The sequence below is a fragment of the Aulostomus chinensis genome, chromosome 6 (genome assembly GCF_037954235.1).
Source record: "Aulostomus chinensis isolate RoL2024-O1b breed Wild chromosome 6, RoL_Achi_v1.0, whole genome shotgun sequence".
Lineage (NCBI taxonomy): Eukaryota > Metazoa > Chordata > Actinopteri > Syngnathiformes > Aulostomidae > Aulostomus > Aulostomus chinensis.
This window is the reverse complement of record NC_141325.1, coordinates 17,513,962-17,531,748: the sequence shown is the minus strand read 5'-3', so window position 1 is coordinate 17,531,748 and position 17,787 is coordinate 17,513,962. Positions and strand designations below refer to the sequence as shown.

Genomic DNA, 17,787 nt, shown 5'->3' with positions numbered 1-17,787 from the left:
TGTGAGATCTTCATCATTGTTGTTTTATGCATAAAGGTCACTTCAGGACTGTGACCAGTTTACACTGGAATCTGTTACTGACCACATTTTTAGCGAAAAAAAAAGAAAATAGACTTTGGGTCATTATTTATTCTGCTCTCAAGTGTAAATTCCAGTGGTTAAAACCAAATTATTAAGCAAACTTAGTGGGAAGGATATGCAACAGAAGGCAAACAATTCAATGTGTTAAGAACCACACACAGAAGAAATGTAATATGCCAAATGTCAACAGCATCTATTGCAGTCTGGACGTAAATCTATCCAGTTGGATATAAAATGAAGTTAGAACAGCATATCCCAGGATTTAAAAGATCACGACATTTTGGAGAGACTCTTGCCTGCTTAATCCAGTCAACACCGGTATTATCAGAGTCGTCTTTAAAGCAACATCACTCAGGAATGTAGCAGAAACTGGTTTGAATTAAAATGGAAGAATTGACCTGATAGATCTGACCTGCCGTCTGCAGGGTGAGCTTTTCTTGTGCTCTTGTTGAGCTTGTTAAAACTGACTTCCAAGAGTGACTTGAAAAGGGTGGCAGGATGGCCATTTAGAGAAGATAGACACTTTTTCAGCAGGATGAGCTGCTGTTTGAGTCAAGAGATAACAAGGTTCAGGCATTTTGAAATCTTCCAGAGAAAGACACCGACTCTTCCAACCCCACGGTTGCTGCCGACCCGAGGCCAACTGAACATCAGGTTTCATCTTTAGCCTTTTTATGCGTACACACAGCTATCAGGGAAAAAAAAAAGGTGATTCTCAAATCCTTGGACAGCTGAGTTTTGAAGCAGAAAAAAAGATGAAAAATACTTGAGTTTGCAAACAGAGGAGATAAAAGCGGCACAGAAGGGAGGCAGAAATAATTAGTGAAGTGCTACAGATGTGATTGCTGTGAATTATTTTGTTGCATCAATTAAACTAAATTGCTCAAGTGGGCCTACAAAGGGGTGGAACAGCACTTTTTAATTCTAAATATTTTATGTTGATTTTCTTTCAGGCAAATTGGCCTTCAAAGGTGCCTGATAATAGATAAATCAGTCTGAATTGCTGTAACAATGCCTCAAATAGAATTTTGCGTATTTAATCACTGACAAAATAACAGATGGCCTTCATGTCAGTTACACTTATTGATATGGTCATATGTTACAGTTTATTTACATAAATTGTATGTTAAGTGTCATTCAAGTTATCATAGTAATAGTTTGTCAGGTTTAATCAAAAGAAGTCAATGCAACCCAGATTTAGAAATATTAGTTGGCAGTCGTCATAGATGTTACCAGAAGGTATCCAGCTACCATTTCATAGTTGTGAATTGCTGCTGTGTCAGTTACACTAATTCATGATAGCAATGCTGATAGGAGTTCTTAATAGTGATTATGAAAGATACTTTGACAGGCTAGCATTGACTTGAGTTTACTGATGGGACAGTTGACAGAGGAATGAAGTTTGGGGCAACTGACACCAGACATAACAACTGCCCTCTGTATTTTGGATTTTTTATTCATGTGCATTTCCGTGTGTCATATTCAACTCTAAAACAGGTGCCTGCAGTTAAACAGATGTAGGATATATTAATATATCTATCTATCTATCTATCTATGGATATCTTCTATATCTGTCTGTCTATCTATCTAGCTATACATACACACAGATACATATATTTTGTGCTTCGGCTATACCAGGCCAGCTTCAAGACTTACAAGATTTCATAAAAGATTACAGAAAACTTACATGTCATTTCATCTCATTTCATGTCATTTTGAAACGTCTCTGCAGGGTTTTATTTGATAAGATTTGTAACCCCTACATATTGTTGATTTTATGCTGTGTCGACTGTTGTAAAGAACACCATCACAATGTCAGAATGAACTTGCATTTTCTTAAATACAGGACACCCAAAAACTCACATCTAATGACTGCCCATGTACGCTGGGCATGGATGCATTGTGTCGATTCTGGGGTCAGCAGTAGAAACTCTTTACAGGGAAAGAGAGATTAGAGATTTCTTTGCATGGATCGATGACAAAATGGAACAGAGGTTGAAGTGTAAATACATCAACATAATTGAGCTGTATTAGGATCATTATCCATCCCCAGAGGAAGTAAAGGAGTAGATACACACACACACCACACACACACATGCATGCACACATGGACCTTGTTTTAACCTGGATTTAAATGAAATCTTATTCGTGTAGATGTCACCTAAGTGATATTTTAATCAATATGATGGATAGAAAAATCACTTGTTTTGCAATGGATCTGCATCATATGAAGCATTAGGCTTCAAACTTGAGTTTACATCATGAGCTGAATCTAATACTCACGCTCAATAACAGATAGATGCACACTGATATTTTTTTTTCATTCTAATCAAACTGAAATACATTTTTAATCATGGAAATGATCCAAATTATATTCAGATGCCCTCTCGTATTCCCTGCATAAATTTGTTTTTCAAGAAAACTCATGTTGAGAGAAGCAGAAACTTGACAAGATGGCACAGAAGCTGCAGAACTACTTCAGCTTATCTAAAAATAGCACAATGGTACTTTGTGTGAGGAACATTGGAACATACAGTATTGATGCCTCATCCGCTGACACAAGAATTCATTGATTCCTTCTGCATGTTTGCAAAGCATGACCTCTCGTTCAGAACAACTCAGCGTAGGAATGTGTGGCACACGATGAACACATTGGCCTGTATGCCAAAGTCTGCTTCTGTTTTGCATTCAAGCAGTGTGATATTTTTGCTGCACTTTAACACCCCCCTAAGCCCCTTTCACACTGCACCAAAAACGTGGGTCAACACGGATGTTTGGGCAGTCTAAAAGGGTCAGCTACCTGCCATCCGCCGTGAAGAGGAGATCCAGTGGCAGCTTTCTGGAACCGTAAGGGACACATGATTTATGGGAACATCACTGGCATTTTGAGACACGGTGCACTTTTTCGTGTAATGATAACGTTGTCAGCGCGATGACGCATGAGAGAGAAAAACACAGGCACGCAGCCCTCACAGCGGGAGCTCAGATCTGCTGGAAGCTTGAATGCACCCTAATGCAGAGCAAAGGCGGGTACAAAAACCTGCTTTGACACGTGTGTTCCAGTGTGAAGGGGTATTAGTGAAGACAAACGGTACTGATTGCTTAAACCCGAAGGAGCCACCAGCTGTAAAATGTTCCCAAACAACGTGAAGTAGCCGTTATCTTTATAAATCATGTCTTTGCATCCGTCAGAAGTTTTTGTCTGATAATATTCAGGCCAAAAAGCTTTTCTTGTCACTATGTTTATTCAAGAGATGAAGTCAAGGTTCTACAGCTTTTTTTATAGACACAAAAGGCTTTTTCCCCATAAATTATTTGCAGACAATTCCAGCATGCTGATAAGACTGCAGGTTTATTGCATAGATGTGCATAGGACTGGTTTCAATAAAAGGACAGTTTAAAGAGGCTGGTTACAATAAAAGGACAGTTTAAAGAGGCTGGTTATAATAAAAGGACAGTTTAAAGAGGCCGGTTATAATAAAAGGACAGTCTAAAGAGGCTGGTTACAATAAAAGGACAGTTTAAAGAGGCTGGTTATAATAAAAGGACAGTCTAAAGAGGCCGGTTACAATAAAAGGACAGTTTAAAGAGGCTGGTTATAATAAAAGGACAGTCTAAAGAGGCTGGTTATAATAAAAGGACAGTTTAAAGAGGCTGGTTATAATAAAAGGACAGTCTAAAGAGGCCGGTTACAATAAAAGGACAGTCTAAAGAGGCTGGTTATAATAAAAGGACAGTCTAAAGAGGCTGGTTATAATAAAAGGACAGTCTAAAGAGGCTGGTTATAATAAAAGGACAGTCTAAAGAGGCTGGTTATAATAAAAGGACAGTCTAAAGAGGCTGGTTATAATAAAAGGACAGTCTAAAGAGGCTGGTTATAATAAAAGGACAGTCTAAAGAGGCTGGTTACAATAAAAGGACAGTCTAAAGAGGCTGGTTATAATAAAAGGACAGTCTAAAGAGGCTGGTTATAATAAAAGGACAGTCTAAAGAGGCTGGTTATAATAAAAGGACAGTCTAAAGAGGCTGGTTACAACAGAAGGACAGTCTAAAGAGGCTGGTTACAACAGAAGGACAGTCTAAAGAGGCTGGTTATAATAAAAGGACAGTCTAAAGAGGCTGGTTATAATAAAAGGACAGTCTAAAGAGGCTGGTTATAATAAAAGGACAGTCTAAAGAGGCTGGTTCCATACCTGTAATCTGCAATGCTTTTTTTTATACAGGCCATTTTCCATTGATATATTTGAGATCAAGTGGCAGTTCTGTATGAAAAATATTACAATCCTGTTGCATCCAGATTTGCAACATTTGTGTTTATTTTAATTTCTTCTAAATGTGAAAGAGCAAGGTTATGTTTTATCGTCTGTTTGTTTGTTCATTCATCGTTCTGTATGACCTCATTCATGCAGGAATATTTGTCTGCACTTAACGACTGCTTGCACCAGATGTAGTGATCTTCTACATCGGGGTCACAGTCTTTCGCAACAGAAACAATACCACGAACCGTTGAAGACTTTCAGGGGGCCGCATGGCTCAGAGGTAGAGTGGTTGTCAAGCAACAGAAGGGTCGCTGGTTCGATCCTCACATCCCCCGTTGACATGTCCTTGAGCAAGATGCTGAACCCCTTATTGCTCCTGATGGCCCTGCCACGGACTTGCGACCCATTCAGGGTGTACTCCGCCTCTCCCCCAATGTCAGCTGGGATAGGCTACAGCCCCCCCCCCCCCCCCCCCCCCCCACGACCCTTAATGGATAAGTGGTATAGAAAATGGAAGGATGGGATGAAGACCTTCAGCCCACGTGCTGTGTCAGTGTTATGCTTAGTGCACAATTTGCACATTGTATTGCCTCTACTGTGCCTCCCGACTGGCATCACTGGTCTACTTTGACAACACTGGCATTTATTCTGCATGAGCAAAATGAATGTTGCCTCTGGCCTCTGAATACTAAATACAGCGAATGGATGTCTTAATTCTCTGCAGGTGTGCACCTGAGCTTTTCTTTAGCTGAATGCATTTGTGCATGAATAGAAAATTATATCTGACCTTCTAGGGTATTTATGGCATTTCTAGATTTGGACAGCTTTTTAGTTGCAGGCAATATCCAGAAAACACACCTTTAGACGTGTTTGATCCAGGATGTGGATGTTGTGTTTGCTGTTTGAATGTGACATTTACCACATTCTTTCTTTCAAAGTGCTGTGAGCATCACAAGACATTTTTTGACCCCAGAGTAGATTCAGAATACTATGTGAGATACAGAGCTTTATCAAAAGGGTTGAGTCATGTGTAATTACTGGTTTTCTCAGCACCCAATGAAAATAAACACGACGAGTAAAGTTTGAGTTCTTATTCAACTTCATCATGGTTTGGATTTTGAGCAACAGGAGGAAACCCCACACAATGTTTTTTTCAAGAGACAACAGTGATGAATAACGCAGGGACGTTAGTCTTGACTTGTTTAGTTTTGAAAATTGACTGACCCTCAGTAGCTCATTTACAAACGTGACATATTAACACAAGTACAAACCACTTATTTGAAAAAATGTGATCATTCCCTTTCCTCTGTGCTTATTTGTTAAACATGAGCTTGTCTCTGCCCGTCGGAGCAGGTTGGGCATGGAGCACGATGGGCAAGGAAACCGCTGCGGTGATGAAACAGCGATGGGGAGCGTGATGGCTCCTCTGGTGCAGGCAGCCTTCCACCGATACCACTGGTCCATGTGCAGTGGACAGGAGCTGAAGAGATACATCCAGTGAGTTTTAAATTAACATTCGCACACAAGAGATTGGCTACTTGAATGGGTCTTTTCAAAGGAGCACGCTAACTTTTTGGGAAATATGCTATGAGAGAGGGACCAGCTGGCTTCTAGTTAGCTTAGTGCAATGAATGGTAGAAGGTAACGAATGGTGGTCAGCTGGTTTCCGATGGTTTCTGCTCCCTGATGTAGCACAGAGAGGAGAAGGAATCCATCTTCTTGGATGACAGAAATCGCACTCTCCCCAAAGTTTGTGTGCTGCTTTATATACTTATTATATATAATAGTTGTTGGTAGCTGTTTTCATTCAAGTCTTGTGTATTCGACCAGGTTGGAACCACGTGACCCTTCAAACCTGTTCAAAGTATATTTTCGCTTCCTCTTTTGCAAAATGTCATATGCATTTAATTATGTTCTTTTATTTTGGTAGATTTAGATTTAAACAACTTTGTTTGAATTTCACTTCAGAATGGCGGAATTTATATCAAACTATAAACTTTATTCTTATCGAATACAAAATTTGCTGAAAAAAGGATAAAATTTGTAGGAATAGTATCTGTATAAAAAGTTCTACCTGAAACAAGGAAATAAGTAGCTTTTGTAATCATGTGGTTTAGGAGCTATTATATATAGTCCTTGATAAATTAACATATGCTGACGCTATATGACAGCGTCCTCCTCGACCTTTGGTAAACATTTTCACAAAGTCAGGGATTTTTGAGTTACACTTAAAAATAGGCAAACCATTATTGAGCGCTAGTGACAGCTTCTCTTACCGGAAACTCATGATTACAATGTTACAACTGAGGAGAAGTGAAAAGATGCAGTAACTACAGTCACTCTGTGTCTTGAACTTCAAGTTCTCTCAGCTGATCTAAATGCAAAAGTAGTGCGGTCTTTCTCCTCAGATCACACAGCACAATGCTGTCTACAAACAGAGCAGTGAGGTGGCCTGTATGTGCCTCAGCACCCACTCACACTTTGTTATCGCTAAACACACATTGATGTCTCCACTCAGCTGTAAAATAATTAGTTTCTGACAGGGAGAAAAATCAACAGAGCATCATTACCCAAAATATTGACCGTGCATTAGACTGACAGTGACAGTGCCCAATCAATAGCCTGCCAGTGTACTGTAACAAGTGAATGACCATGAACATTAAAGCTGTGGATCTGAAAGAGGGAGGAACAGGTGTAAATCCTTTCTGTAACATCTCTGACTTAGAGGAGACTTAAGCTTTGGCCTCATCATTAAAAAATAACAAAGTGGGATTTACAACAGCAGTGACACATCGAGTCAGGTTTTTTTTTTTTTTTTTTCACGTTTCTTACAGTTGTGTGACAAACAAACAAGTATGAGAGCCTATAGATCTGTGCACCATTAGGAGTACACCATTTTGGAGATGTGATAATTGCTTGGAAGAAAAAAAAGAACCCGTAGCATCCACATCCTTTTTTTATATACTTGTTCCTAATCTCTCATTGTCATTATGAATTCATAACACAACCAATTTCAAAGTTATGCTTCACACAAGTACCACATTTTCTTTCATCGTACTAAACAATCCATGTTTTGTACATATTCTTAAATGCATCATCCAGTATAATCTAAATCATTTTCAGTCACTTTGACTGGGCTAATAGATTGGATTTCAACGGCACGTAAGTGCAGATCACCCTCATTATACTTGTGTTTTTATTCTATGAATTGCTCCATTTAATTCATCTAATCTTATTTAGTTAAATGTGTGTGTGAAAGAATACATTTGTGGATAAGGGCCCATGAGGGCGAATGTAGCTGTGGTTTGCGAATGATGATTTCAATCCTCTAGCTTTAATTTAATTGCCGTTATCATTGCCTGATGCATTGTAACAGTTGCGATAAATACTGGTAACATCCGTGGTCTACTGAAAGCATGCATAACAGATGGGTGATGACATCTGCACTAATACAGTTATAATACTTTTTGGTATTCTTTTGTCAGAAAACAAAGTGTCTCCTCTGTTTTGTTCCGTTTTGTTTTTGTTCCTGACAGCACATACGACTGTCTCTTGGATGACCCCTTCAAACACGACTGGCCGCAACTTCCTGAACTCCCTGGTATCAACTACTCAATGGATGAGCAGTGTCGATTTGACTTCGGTGTGGGCTACAAGATCTGCACTTCGGTGAGTACCACCCTCAGGTTTCCGCCCCAGAGTTACATGAAATATGTGTCGCAGTGAACAGGGAAAAGAGCGCACAAAATCCATATTCTTAAAAGATTCAATGTCAATAAGATGAGCAGAAGAGACGTTCCAATGATGGCAGCCACCTATGAAGCTGTCTTTTTTAATATCATCAGATTTACACCAACAGAATCTGATGCTACATTTTTTTAACACTTCACATAAACATCTGCTGACTTTCTCTAGGTCACGCCTGTCACACGCTGAGCTCACTGACGAGGGGATGAGCTGTTTGTCACTGATCTTCTCTCACCACCTCCATTTACACAGTCTTCAAAGCACGTATACATAAAGATGCTAATTAAAGCAGCTGTCCAATGATTCCTTTATCAATGCTGCAAGATAAATTCTGGGTGATGATGGAGGTGATTGTTTGATTCAGCAGGATTACACAAAAACTACGAAGATGATTTTCATCAAACTTGACAAAGGAATGTAGAATGAGTCGAGGAACAGAAAACTGTTATTGCTGGAGTCTAACTTCAGATGATTGATGCTCAGAGTCCATGAAGACATTTTGAAACTGAAAATAAAAATCCAGTCATAGCGCCACTTAGTGGTTACAGGAAGTAAACCTGATGAATAAACACAATTTAATTTTCGTTTGTTCTCTTTATGAGGTTCAGCTCACTGTCAGAAAAGAAAAAAAACAGTGGGTGGTGGTAGGAGTTGTTCTTGTTCAAAAAGTGACAAGACAACACAAATGAGATTTAAAGGTCAGAAATGATACCACCTGATGGGTGTTTGGTGGAATGAGAACGATTGTCTGGTCATGCAGAAAACACATAATTTTATTGAAAAAGAAGCTCATGCTTTCAAAGCCTGAATTATTCTGGACAGAGACCTCGGGGGTTCTGGCTATGATCTTCACTCAGTCAGGTTCAAACTTTCTTTGAAAGCATTTTGAAGTAAAATTTATTCGGAGTAATCCAACAGCTTCAGATATGCAGCTGCAAAATTAGATTTCAGCAGTGTTCCAAGGAACATTATAGATCCCCCAGTTTCCAGAAAGCTCTGTGATTGGTGGCTCTCCTCTAAACATTTAGTGACGTAACGAAGAAAAGTAAGGACGAGTGTTCAGGAAAATATTGTTGTGTATTCATTTATTTTATTGTGAAGAAGTAAGGGAAACTCACTGAGAATGAGTTTCAATAAAACTACTCCGCAGCGCTGCTTGAGTGTTAGGGTTCAGGGCCTTGCTCAAGGGTTATGAGGGAAGAACTGGCTCTTAACTTCCCTCACTTAAATTTATCCTGTCAGTCCTGGGGATTCAAGTTGTGACCCTCTGTAGAGATTGTTCTCCAACTTTTGTGAGACCACTGCATATGTTGCTGACCAATCCTATTGGTTGTCTGCAGCTAGTTGGGCATCCACACACACACACACACACACACACACACACACACACACACACACACACACACACACAATACCATGTCTGTGAATGGGAAGTCAGATGAGGTAATGTATTCTAGTTGCTGCACAAGGAGAGGGGAGAGCTCCCTACATGCTCCACTCACTCGCTAGTCCTCCAGGCGAAACTCCTCTTCTTCAGAGGAAAGTATGCAGCCAATCATGGTAGTGTTACACAATTAGAAGACCAAAAAACATGTTGAAAATGTTAACCGCCAAGAAACAATGTTAAATGTTAGCAACTTATACTGCCGAAGCTGCCACGTTCGTAACATTGTTTTCATGACTGTACTGGCCTCAGAACTGCAAAAAGGGAAGAATGGATTTGTGCCATTTAAGAATTCAACCAGCTGGTGAATTTAAGGAATTCTGTGATCTGTTTCTCTCAGGAGATGGAAGAGAGCGTATATGGTATTATTTCAGTTTCGGAGCCTTTGATGGTAGGATGTCAATTGCTTGCGCTTTTTTGATTTAGAGATGGAGAGGATCAGAGCAGTGCATGGGGGAGAAATAATAGAATGCATGAAAGATGAATTTAACAATGGAAAAACATGCACATACAATAAAGACGTATCGCTAAGCTTAAGACCATAATATTGGGTGGGATGTGTAATACTTTTAAGTATTCTTTCATTTGAAAGATATTGATTTTAAAACGTGTTTTAGAATACAATTTGCCGAACAAGGTGCTTGCCTACAGTGTCGTCTTAGGTTTGTGATGTGACCAGTTAATCAGTCAACCTCTCCCAGTGATCGACCACAACACGGAACTTTTCTTGTTTCTGTGTTTCAGTTTCGTACATTTGATCCATGTAAACAGCTTTGGTGCAGCCACCCAGACAACCCATATTTCTGCAAAACCAAGAAGGGCCCACCTCTCGACGGAACTGAATGTGCGCCTGGAAAAGTAAGTAAAGTTCATGGACTCACAAAAAGAAGAGTATGGCTACTTATATATTTAATAAATGCATTAATGAAACATAATTTATGTTTACATGAAGCACAAAAAAAAGATTAATTACCTGTATTGCTGGTACTGTATTATATTATGTAAGTATTGAGGAAAAAAAGATTTATTTGTTCGTTTCACACTTTTCTCTCCCCCCACAACACTGCCATCTTCTCTAGTGGTGCTACAAAGGTCACTGCATGTGGAAGAACCCTAATCAGGTCAAGCAGGATGGCGCCTGGGGCTCCTGGAGCAAATATGGCTCCTGCTCACGTTCCTGCGGAACTGGAGTTCGTTTCCGGACGCGTCAGTGCAACAACCCATCGTGAGTGGTATTACATTTGGTTTTCAAATCCGAAAGTAGATATAATGAATTTGTCCAGTTCCAAATAAGGATACAATATTGAATACGAGATTTTTTGATCAAAAATGTAAAGATTTTAAATCTAAATTTGAAGATTGCAAATATAGTTTTTTAAAGGTGTTACAGTGTCAGTGACTTATTACTTTTGTACTGGCATCAATTTGCACTTTTAATCATCAAAAGACAGTCAGTTACAGATTTGAAAAACTGAACCATTTTACTTCTAGAAGTAATCAGGTCTTCATTGCGTTTTGATGTGCACTGTTAAGTATTTGGAAGTTTTAGAAGGTACCCCAATCGGACAAAAAAGTTATCTACGCCCAATTTAGATGCTTTCTGGCAAAGAGATGCACGTGGAAAACAGGTTCAAATACGGCTATGAATTTGGACAAGTGATGATGTAGCCAATCTTTTATTTGCATGACTGATCAGCTTTGACTGCCGCAATCGTCTTTACAAATTTTCTAAATATTCCCTCATCTCCAGACAGTGTCAAACATATCCGATACTAGCTGGTAACTGAACAGTGCAGTAATTCATCAAAAACCTGTTCCATTTTTTTGCTGTCAGCTGTGTGGCATTGCCTCTTCTGCCATCTGCAGGTGGTATTACATAGCTTACTGTATTTGCCCTGAGTCAGTTGATGGAAACACATCTAATACACATTTCTTTTTTATAATAAGAAGCACACTAGTTGTTCAAAATCTATATTCTGCCTAATTTTTGAATTCAGGGAGGTCATCCCCTTGTGGAAAGAGAGAATTCAGGGCACTCAACATAGCAACAGCTTCAAATTTTAAGCCTGAGGTTACCATTACCGCTTTTATACAGCCTGTGGTCCTGCACCTTAGCTCTCTGAGCAGGCTGGTTCACATCTTAAAACATGTAAATAGACCTGAAAATGTCACTTCAGCCTGGTTGGTTCATGTGACCCTGCTGATAATAACTCTCTTTTTCCATGACTCGAATCTTAAGCACAGTACGTCTTTGTTTTTCAACCCAAGCACCCAGCAGGCACAAAAAGAAGTATTTATCAAAGCCTTTCTCTCTATTTTGCTAGTACAAAACCAGTACTTCATGGCTGACAGAACAATGAATTCAACAAATACCGATGGTTAACCATTATTTCATTTGGAGTTTCATGCTGTTTTATGGCTTTGTCCCCCCTGTAAATATGTCAGGAGAATTTTATGTTCATTATCATCAAAAAGCTGTCAAACCCCATGTTGGCCACACATTGTTGTGGTAATTGCATGTACATTTTAGGGATAATATCCAACAAGATGTATATAATCAGAAATAAGTTGACAATTCACAAATACCTTAGTAGAAGATGGTTTAACTCTGAATATATTTATGTCAAAACTGCAGGTTGACTGATAATCTTCTTAGCATTTGAGCATTGTTTTTGTTTTGGGGGGAGAGGGATGGGATTTGTTTTCCTCTTTTTGTTGTCAAATAGATTTGTCTTGTTTGATCCACTTATCTGTTCTCCATCCATTTCCCTCCCCAAGTCCCGCCAATGGCGGGCAGGACTGCCCAGGAGTGAACTACGAGTATCAGCTATGCAACACAGATGACTGCCCCAAGCACTTTGAAGACTTCAGAGCCCAGCAGTGCCAACTGCGCAACTCCCACTTTGAGTTCCAAAATGCCAAACACCACTGGCTACCCTATGAGCATCCTGATGGTAAGAAAGAGGAAAAAAGATTGTTTTGTCCTCGTGTTTTTCTGGTGTGTTTTTATTGTCTAAGTGCAACAACTGAAGTTCACAAAAGTATGGTGATCTAGATCCTCTTAGAGAACCGAGGAAACATATCACAACAATGGATTGTAAACAGGAAGTTCTCGGCAGTGTGCCAGTGTAATATGTCACCCACAATCTAATCACAATTTAGATTATTTAAATCACAATTTAAATCTTTTCAAGCATGTTTGGTGTCAATGTCTTGAGAACCAGGAATCGATTCTGGGCCCTATTCTGCATGTCATCCCCTATTCGTTTAATTTCTTCACAATATACTATCTAATTAAGTATTAGAAATACAAAAAAAAAACCTTTAAAAAAAATCTGTTTGAAGTTTTTACTCTTAAGGATGGGATTTACTTTAGAATTAATTCAGGGAATAAATCTGCAAAAAAAAACTTCTGCGGGATTTAGAAGTAGTGTTATTATGTGGATGGTTCAAGCCAATAAAGATACACATTTGTGTTTGTAGCGCATTCTATTCGATTATCTTATTTTCATTATTGCCATCTAAACTTCAGTCTTGTTATAGAAAACAAAATATTTGCCCATAAATATATGTGAAAGTCTGCTTTCACACGGATTAAATCACTGGTGTAAAGCAAATAAGTGGGCTGTGAAGGTATAGTGACTGATGTTTCTTTTTCAGTTTTAATGAATCCGTACCGAAGAGAGAAAGTAACATGACATCCCTGAATGATGCCACACTTGTACAATGTCATGTTGAAAAATGAAGACTATTGCACTAAATATCCCACAAACTTTAGTTTAGGTAGGTATGTATTGTGGATGCTGCTGCTGCTAGCTTGCCCCAATTTTTTATCCTTATCATTTCGTGCTTTTCTCTTTAATGTGTTTCAAGATAAATTAGTTCATTTCAGTTTGAATAGCCTCTGTGAGACACTCCACAGTAGCGTCTTATAAATAGCCCCACCGTTATTACTCCTAGCTTGACAGAGGAATCGTTTATCCCTCCATCCATCCTTGCAGGGGTGCTGGAGCCTTTCCAGTTGACATTCAGCAAGAGTCAGGGTACACCCTGGACGGGGCATCAGCCCATTGCAGGGCTCACACAGAGGCAACACCACCCACACTCACATTCACAGCTATGGGGGATTTATCGTCTCCAATTAACCCAACAAGCATGTGTTTTTGGTGTGTGGGAGGAAGCTGGAGCAACTGGAGAGACAGTGACAGCTGACGGTGATAGCTCAGGTTGTTGTTTTACGTTGGTGGTTCAACGGTTCAATGAAATAGCTATTCACTTTGTCAAAGATTTATGGCGATGGGACTCTCTGTGAATAGCTATTTCATTAGAATAGTGATTTTTGTATCAGTGAACATCGTATCAAAAGAGGAAATATAACAATATTTAGCAGTATCAGTCATTTTCCCTGCTACAATTAAATATTCTAATATTATGAATAATTTGTTGTTTCATAGGCAGCAAGAGATGCCACTTGTACTGCCAGTCGAGGGAGACCGGAGATGTGGCGTACATGAAGCAGCTGGTGCATGATGGGACCCGATGCTCTTATAAGGATGCCTACAGTATCTGTGTGCGTGGAGAATGTGTGGTAAGGACCATTATAACAACATGCGTGACACTACAAACTACATAAACATGCACATTAGTTTCCACAAGCTATTTTAAACGAGAAGGCTTTGAGGGACTTATCAAAATACACCCTGTGGTGTTAATTAATCTCTCTGTGCTCGCTCACAGCTGTTAAGAATAAAGCTTGTTGATTTTTGCATTGTATCCCCGCAATGGCACATGAATAGTTCAGCGCAAGTGGACGCAGTAACCATCTGCTCTTGGGCTTCCAGTACCATGTCTGACAGAGCTACTGCAGCATTAATTTTAGCTGTTAGTTCCGCCACTGTAGTTCTACTCTACTGCTATCTCTGAGGGTAGAGGGCTACAAAGTACAAGACATCAAAAAGTTTGGGAAAGCATTGGCCCAAGTGATATGTGCAACACCTGTCAGATGGCACAAATGTTGAAATGACAGAAAATGGCAGAGATATCCGTCAGAATGCAAAGTTCAAAGTAAACACCCACACACTGGTTTCAAAACTGCATAAGTTCCATGTTAAAACTTCCCACCAATTTTAGCTGAAGTATGTTCACAAATCTTTTCAGATTTCCTGTTGTCTCACAGACATGGCATCCAAATGAGTGTGAATGTTTCCTCTGACAGCAGAAACAGCTGGCAAACAGCAGTTTGCACAGTCAGCAAATTGAACCCAAAGCTAATGCGAGAAAACATGTGACAGGCTGGCATCTCATTAAATCATCTTGCAAGAGACAATATGAGCTCATTTCTGTAACTTTTTTCTTGTTTTCCAGAAAGTTGGCTGCGACAGAGAAATCGGTTCCAACAAAGTTGAAGACAAATGTGGCGTTTGTGGTGGGGACAACTCCCACTGCCGTACCGTTAAAGGAACCTTCACTCGAACACCAAAGAAAGCTGGTAAGAAACATGGAAATAACACAAAATGTAATGACAGGATTCTTAGGAACGGATATATTTGCTTGAATATTTGTTTTTTCCATTCATGAACTGCATTTTCACTCAATTTCAATGGATGTTTTTCTGTTGATGCTCAGTGTCTATAATCTAATCTGATGTGTGAACAAGACCAGTAGAAGAGTATACTGGAGGTGAATTTGTTATGTAACGTGTGACATCACCTACCCATCATTTTTCCTTTCTAAGGACACGGGTTTGTATAACATAAAATTGATGACATCATCTTGCACCCATTTACACATCTACGCATAAATGATGAGGCTGCAATTATTTCATATATTTTTAGTGTCACAAAACCATGAAAAGAATCCACATTTGCTCCAATTTAAGACAGCGATATTTTTTATAATATTTACAGATATGCTGCTAAATGTTTGTTTACAGTGGGGATGCACTGATCTGACATCAGCATTGGATAACTGATACTTAGAAAATAGCTGGATCTGGATAATGACTGTGAAACACCGCTGATTTATCGTTCATAAAATAATATGACTTGTGAATTCTGTAAATTGTGCTTTAGTTTGATTGTGAAGAAAAGTTCCCATTTTACTTTATGCTAAACTTCAGTATCCCAAAGTATACTTGAGCAAAAGTGCTATACAGAGCTGCAGCCATGTACATCAAGAACAATCTATAGGAATTACAGACAATGCTGTGATGCAGAAGTGTAAAATGTGCTTTACCCAGCTCCAGTATAAGAATGTCAGTCATATAACACGCCTACAAGAGAACATGGTTAATATATAATGCATTAGGTGATCATGACACGACACTTAATGACATATAAAAAAAACAACAACTATGGAGTCCTCCATATGTTCCCAAAGTGATGCAATACACACAATATAACATTAACAATACATGAGAAATGTCATTCAAAATAAAATATATTCAAATTGTATGAAAATTGAATATTTAAAGCCCTGTTTCAAATCCTGACACGTGACATCTTGAACAAAACAACAGTGCGCAATAATTTATTGTGCCTCCACTCAGCTTGAGGCAGTAGCACAGAGGGAAGGGCTACAGTATGGAGAGGCACTAAAAGTTGTGATAAAGGAATACATCTGCTGGCTCTGTAACAAACACCTGAAGGTAGTGATTTGTCTTTAAGTGCTTTTAATCGGACATAGGATTCCGTTATTATTTCATGAAGTTGAATTTATTCATATTGAGTCAGTGTAATAAGAAATCCTGCTAATTATTTGTTGTATGTGGTTTTACAAAGAGAGATAAGTGATATTGAGGACCAAAAAAAATCTGATTGGTGCATCCCTAGTGAACAGCGATGAAAAGCTCCTTTTTGTGCCTTTCATATTAGAATATTATATATTAGTGGTGAAAGTTACACAGGTAGCCATCATTATCTCTTGGTATCATTTAAAAATTCTTATTGCTGGGAGAGAATCTCCAATAATGCCTCTGACCTCCTTTGGATGAAAACATACTCAGTGGATTCAGAATCTAAACCAGTGTTGAATCCACACTTTATCATCCAGATAGTGACCGGAGTCTTCGAGGTTTCTAAAAATACCATCAGAACCGAGTTACAAAAAACAAGCACGTGGGATTCTCACTGCATAATTGGTTAATTCATTTAAAGAATAGTGAGTGTTTCCCTGTGTGACCTGCACTTACGCAGATACATTAGAGGCACAAACTGGAGCTCGGTAATGAAGAGACATATCACCCAGTGCAACAGAGTACCTCACTAATGTGTTTTTAATAGCTTAAATTGAGCTTCACAGGCAGCAGTTAGTGCGAGGGTTTGTTTATTTATTGTTTTCATGACATTTAGCAACGGTAAATATGAAGAGCAAAGAATCCTTGTATCTTAAAAGATGAATTCATCACTCGCTTACAGCAACAGTAAACAGTAATCCAGTACGCGGCATCATTATGGTTACCTGCACTTGTAAGGGTGTGGACACCTCATCTTTCTGGTAATATGCCGCCTCGTATTTATTTGGGGTGTAAAATGTAATTTACTAGCTTGTTGAGATCGACTACAAATTACAAACCGCCAATCAGAGCCTTTACTTTATGACAAAAAAGATTTTAATTTCCCTGACTTGGTGGAAGCACATCAATACTACCACTACTTTCATTTCAAAGTTGCAATTTGTAATGCAACAATTGAAGATTATGGATACAGAAATGGAACGACATTTTTCTCCACTTTCACTTGATTAGACCATGGAGGCCCAGCATCGATTTAAAGCCAAATGTTTAGTGTTTTGGTATTTTGCATTTTGTTTGATTTCTCTCAACATCTGAAACATAATTGCAGCATAACATAATCATAGATTCCTTCAAATGATTTGTTACATTGATATAATCGAGGATTGCTGTGAAACATAAGATATAAAATGCGAGATATAAAATGCCCCCTAGAGAGCAGCTGAACTCCTGTAAGAGGGTGCCTGCAGGTCTGTAAGAACATCTTACAGTCTTACGTATTTGTACGACTCATTTCGTAATTAAAAAAACATCAAAACTAATTTCATTAATGCATCTTTTAATTAATTATTTTGTCAAAATGAGTCAAATTTGGATCTACACTTCCTACTGAACCTAATACCGTGACTTACCAGTTGGGCAAAAAGTAGATGGACCTAACTCAATCTCAAAAAACAGAATTATTTCAAAAACATTTTAAAAGCATTAAATTGAAGTCTGATTTCTTCAGACACCCTGAAATAGGA

The 17,787-nt window shown here is 38.8% G+C and overlaps 1 protein-coding gene across 2 annotated transcripts in view; it reads left to right on the top strand.

Moving 5' to 3' along the window:
• adamts3 (ADAM metallopeptidase with thrombospondin type 1 motif, 3) overlaps positions 1 to 17,787 on the top strand; it is a 148,423-nt gene that overhangs the window by 103,935 nt on the left and 26,701 nt on the right. For both annotated transcript variants that reach the window (XM_086206881.1, XM_086206880.1), the window contains exons 9-15: positions 5,694 to 5,837; positions 7,877 to 8,009; positions 10,276 to 10,389; positions 10,611 to 10,756; positions 12,310 to 12,485; positions 13,986 to 14,119; positions 14,896 to 15,019. In XM_086206881.1, the coding sequence (XP_086063007.1) occupies positions 5,694 to 5,837; positions 7,877 to 8,009; positions 10,276 to 10,389; positions 10,611 to 10,756; positions 12,310 to 12,485; positions 13,986 to 14,119; positions 14,896 to 15,019 (971 nt within the window). The remainder of the gene's footprint in view (positions 1 to 5,693; positions 5,838 to 7,876; positions 8,010 to 10,275; positions 10,390 to 10,610; positions 10,757 to 12,309; positions 12,486 to 13,985; positions 14,120 to 14,895; positions 15,020 to 17,787) is intronic.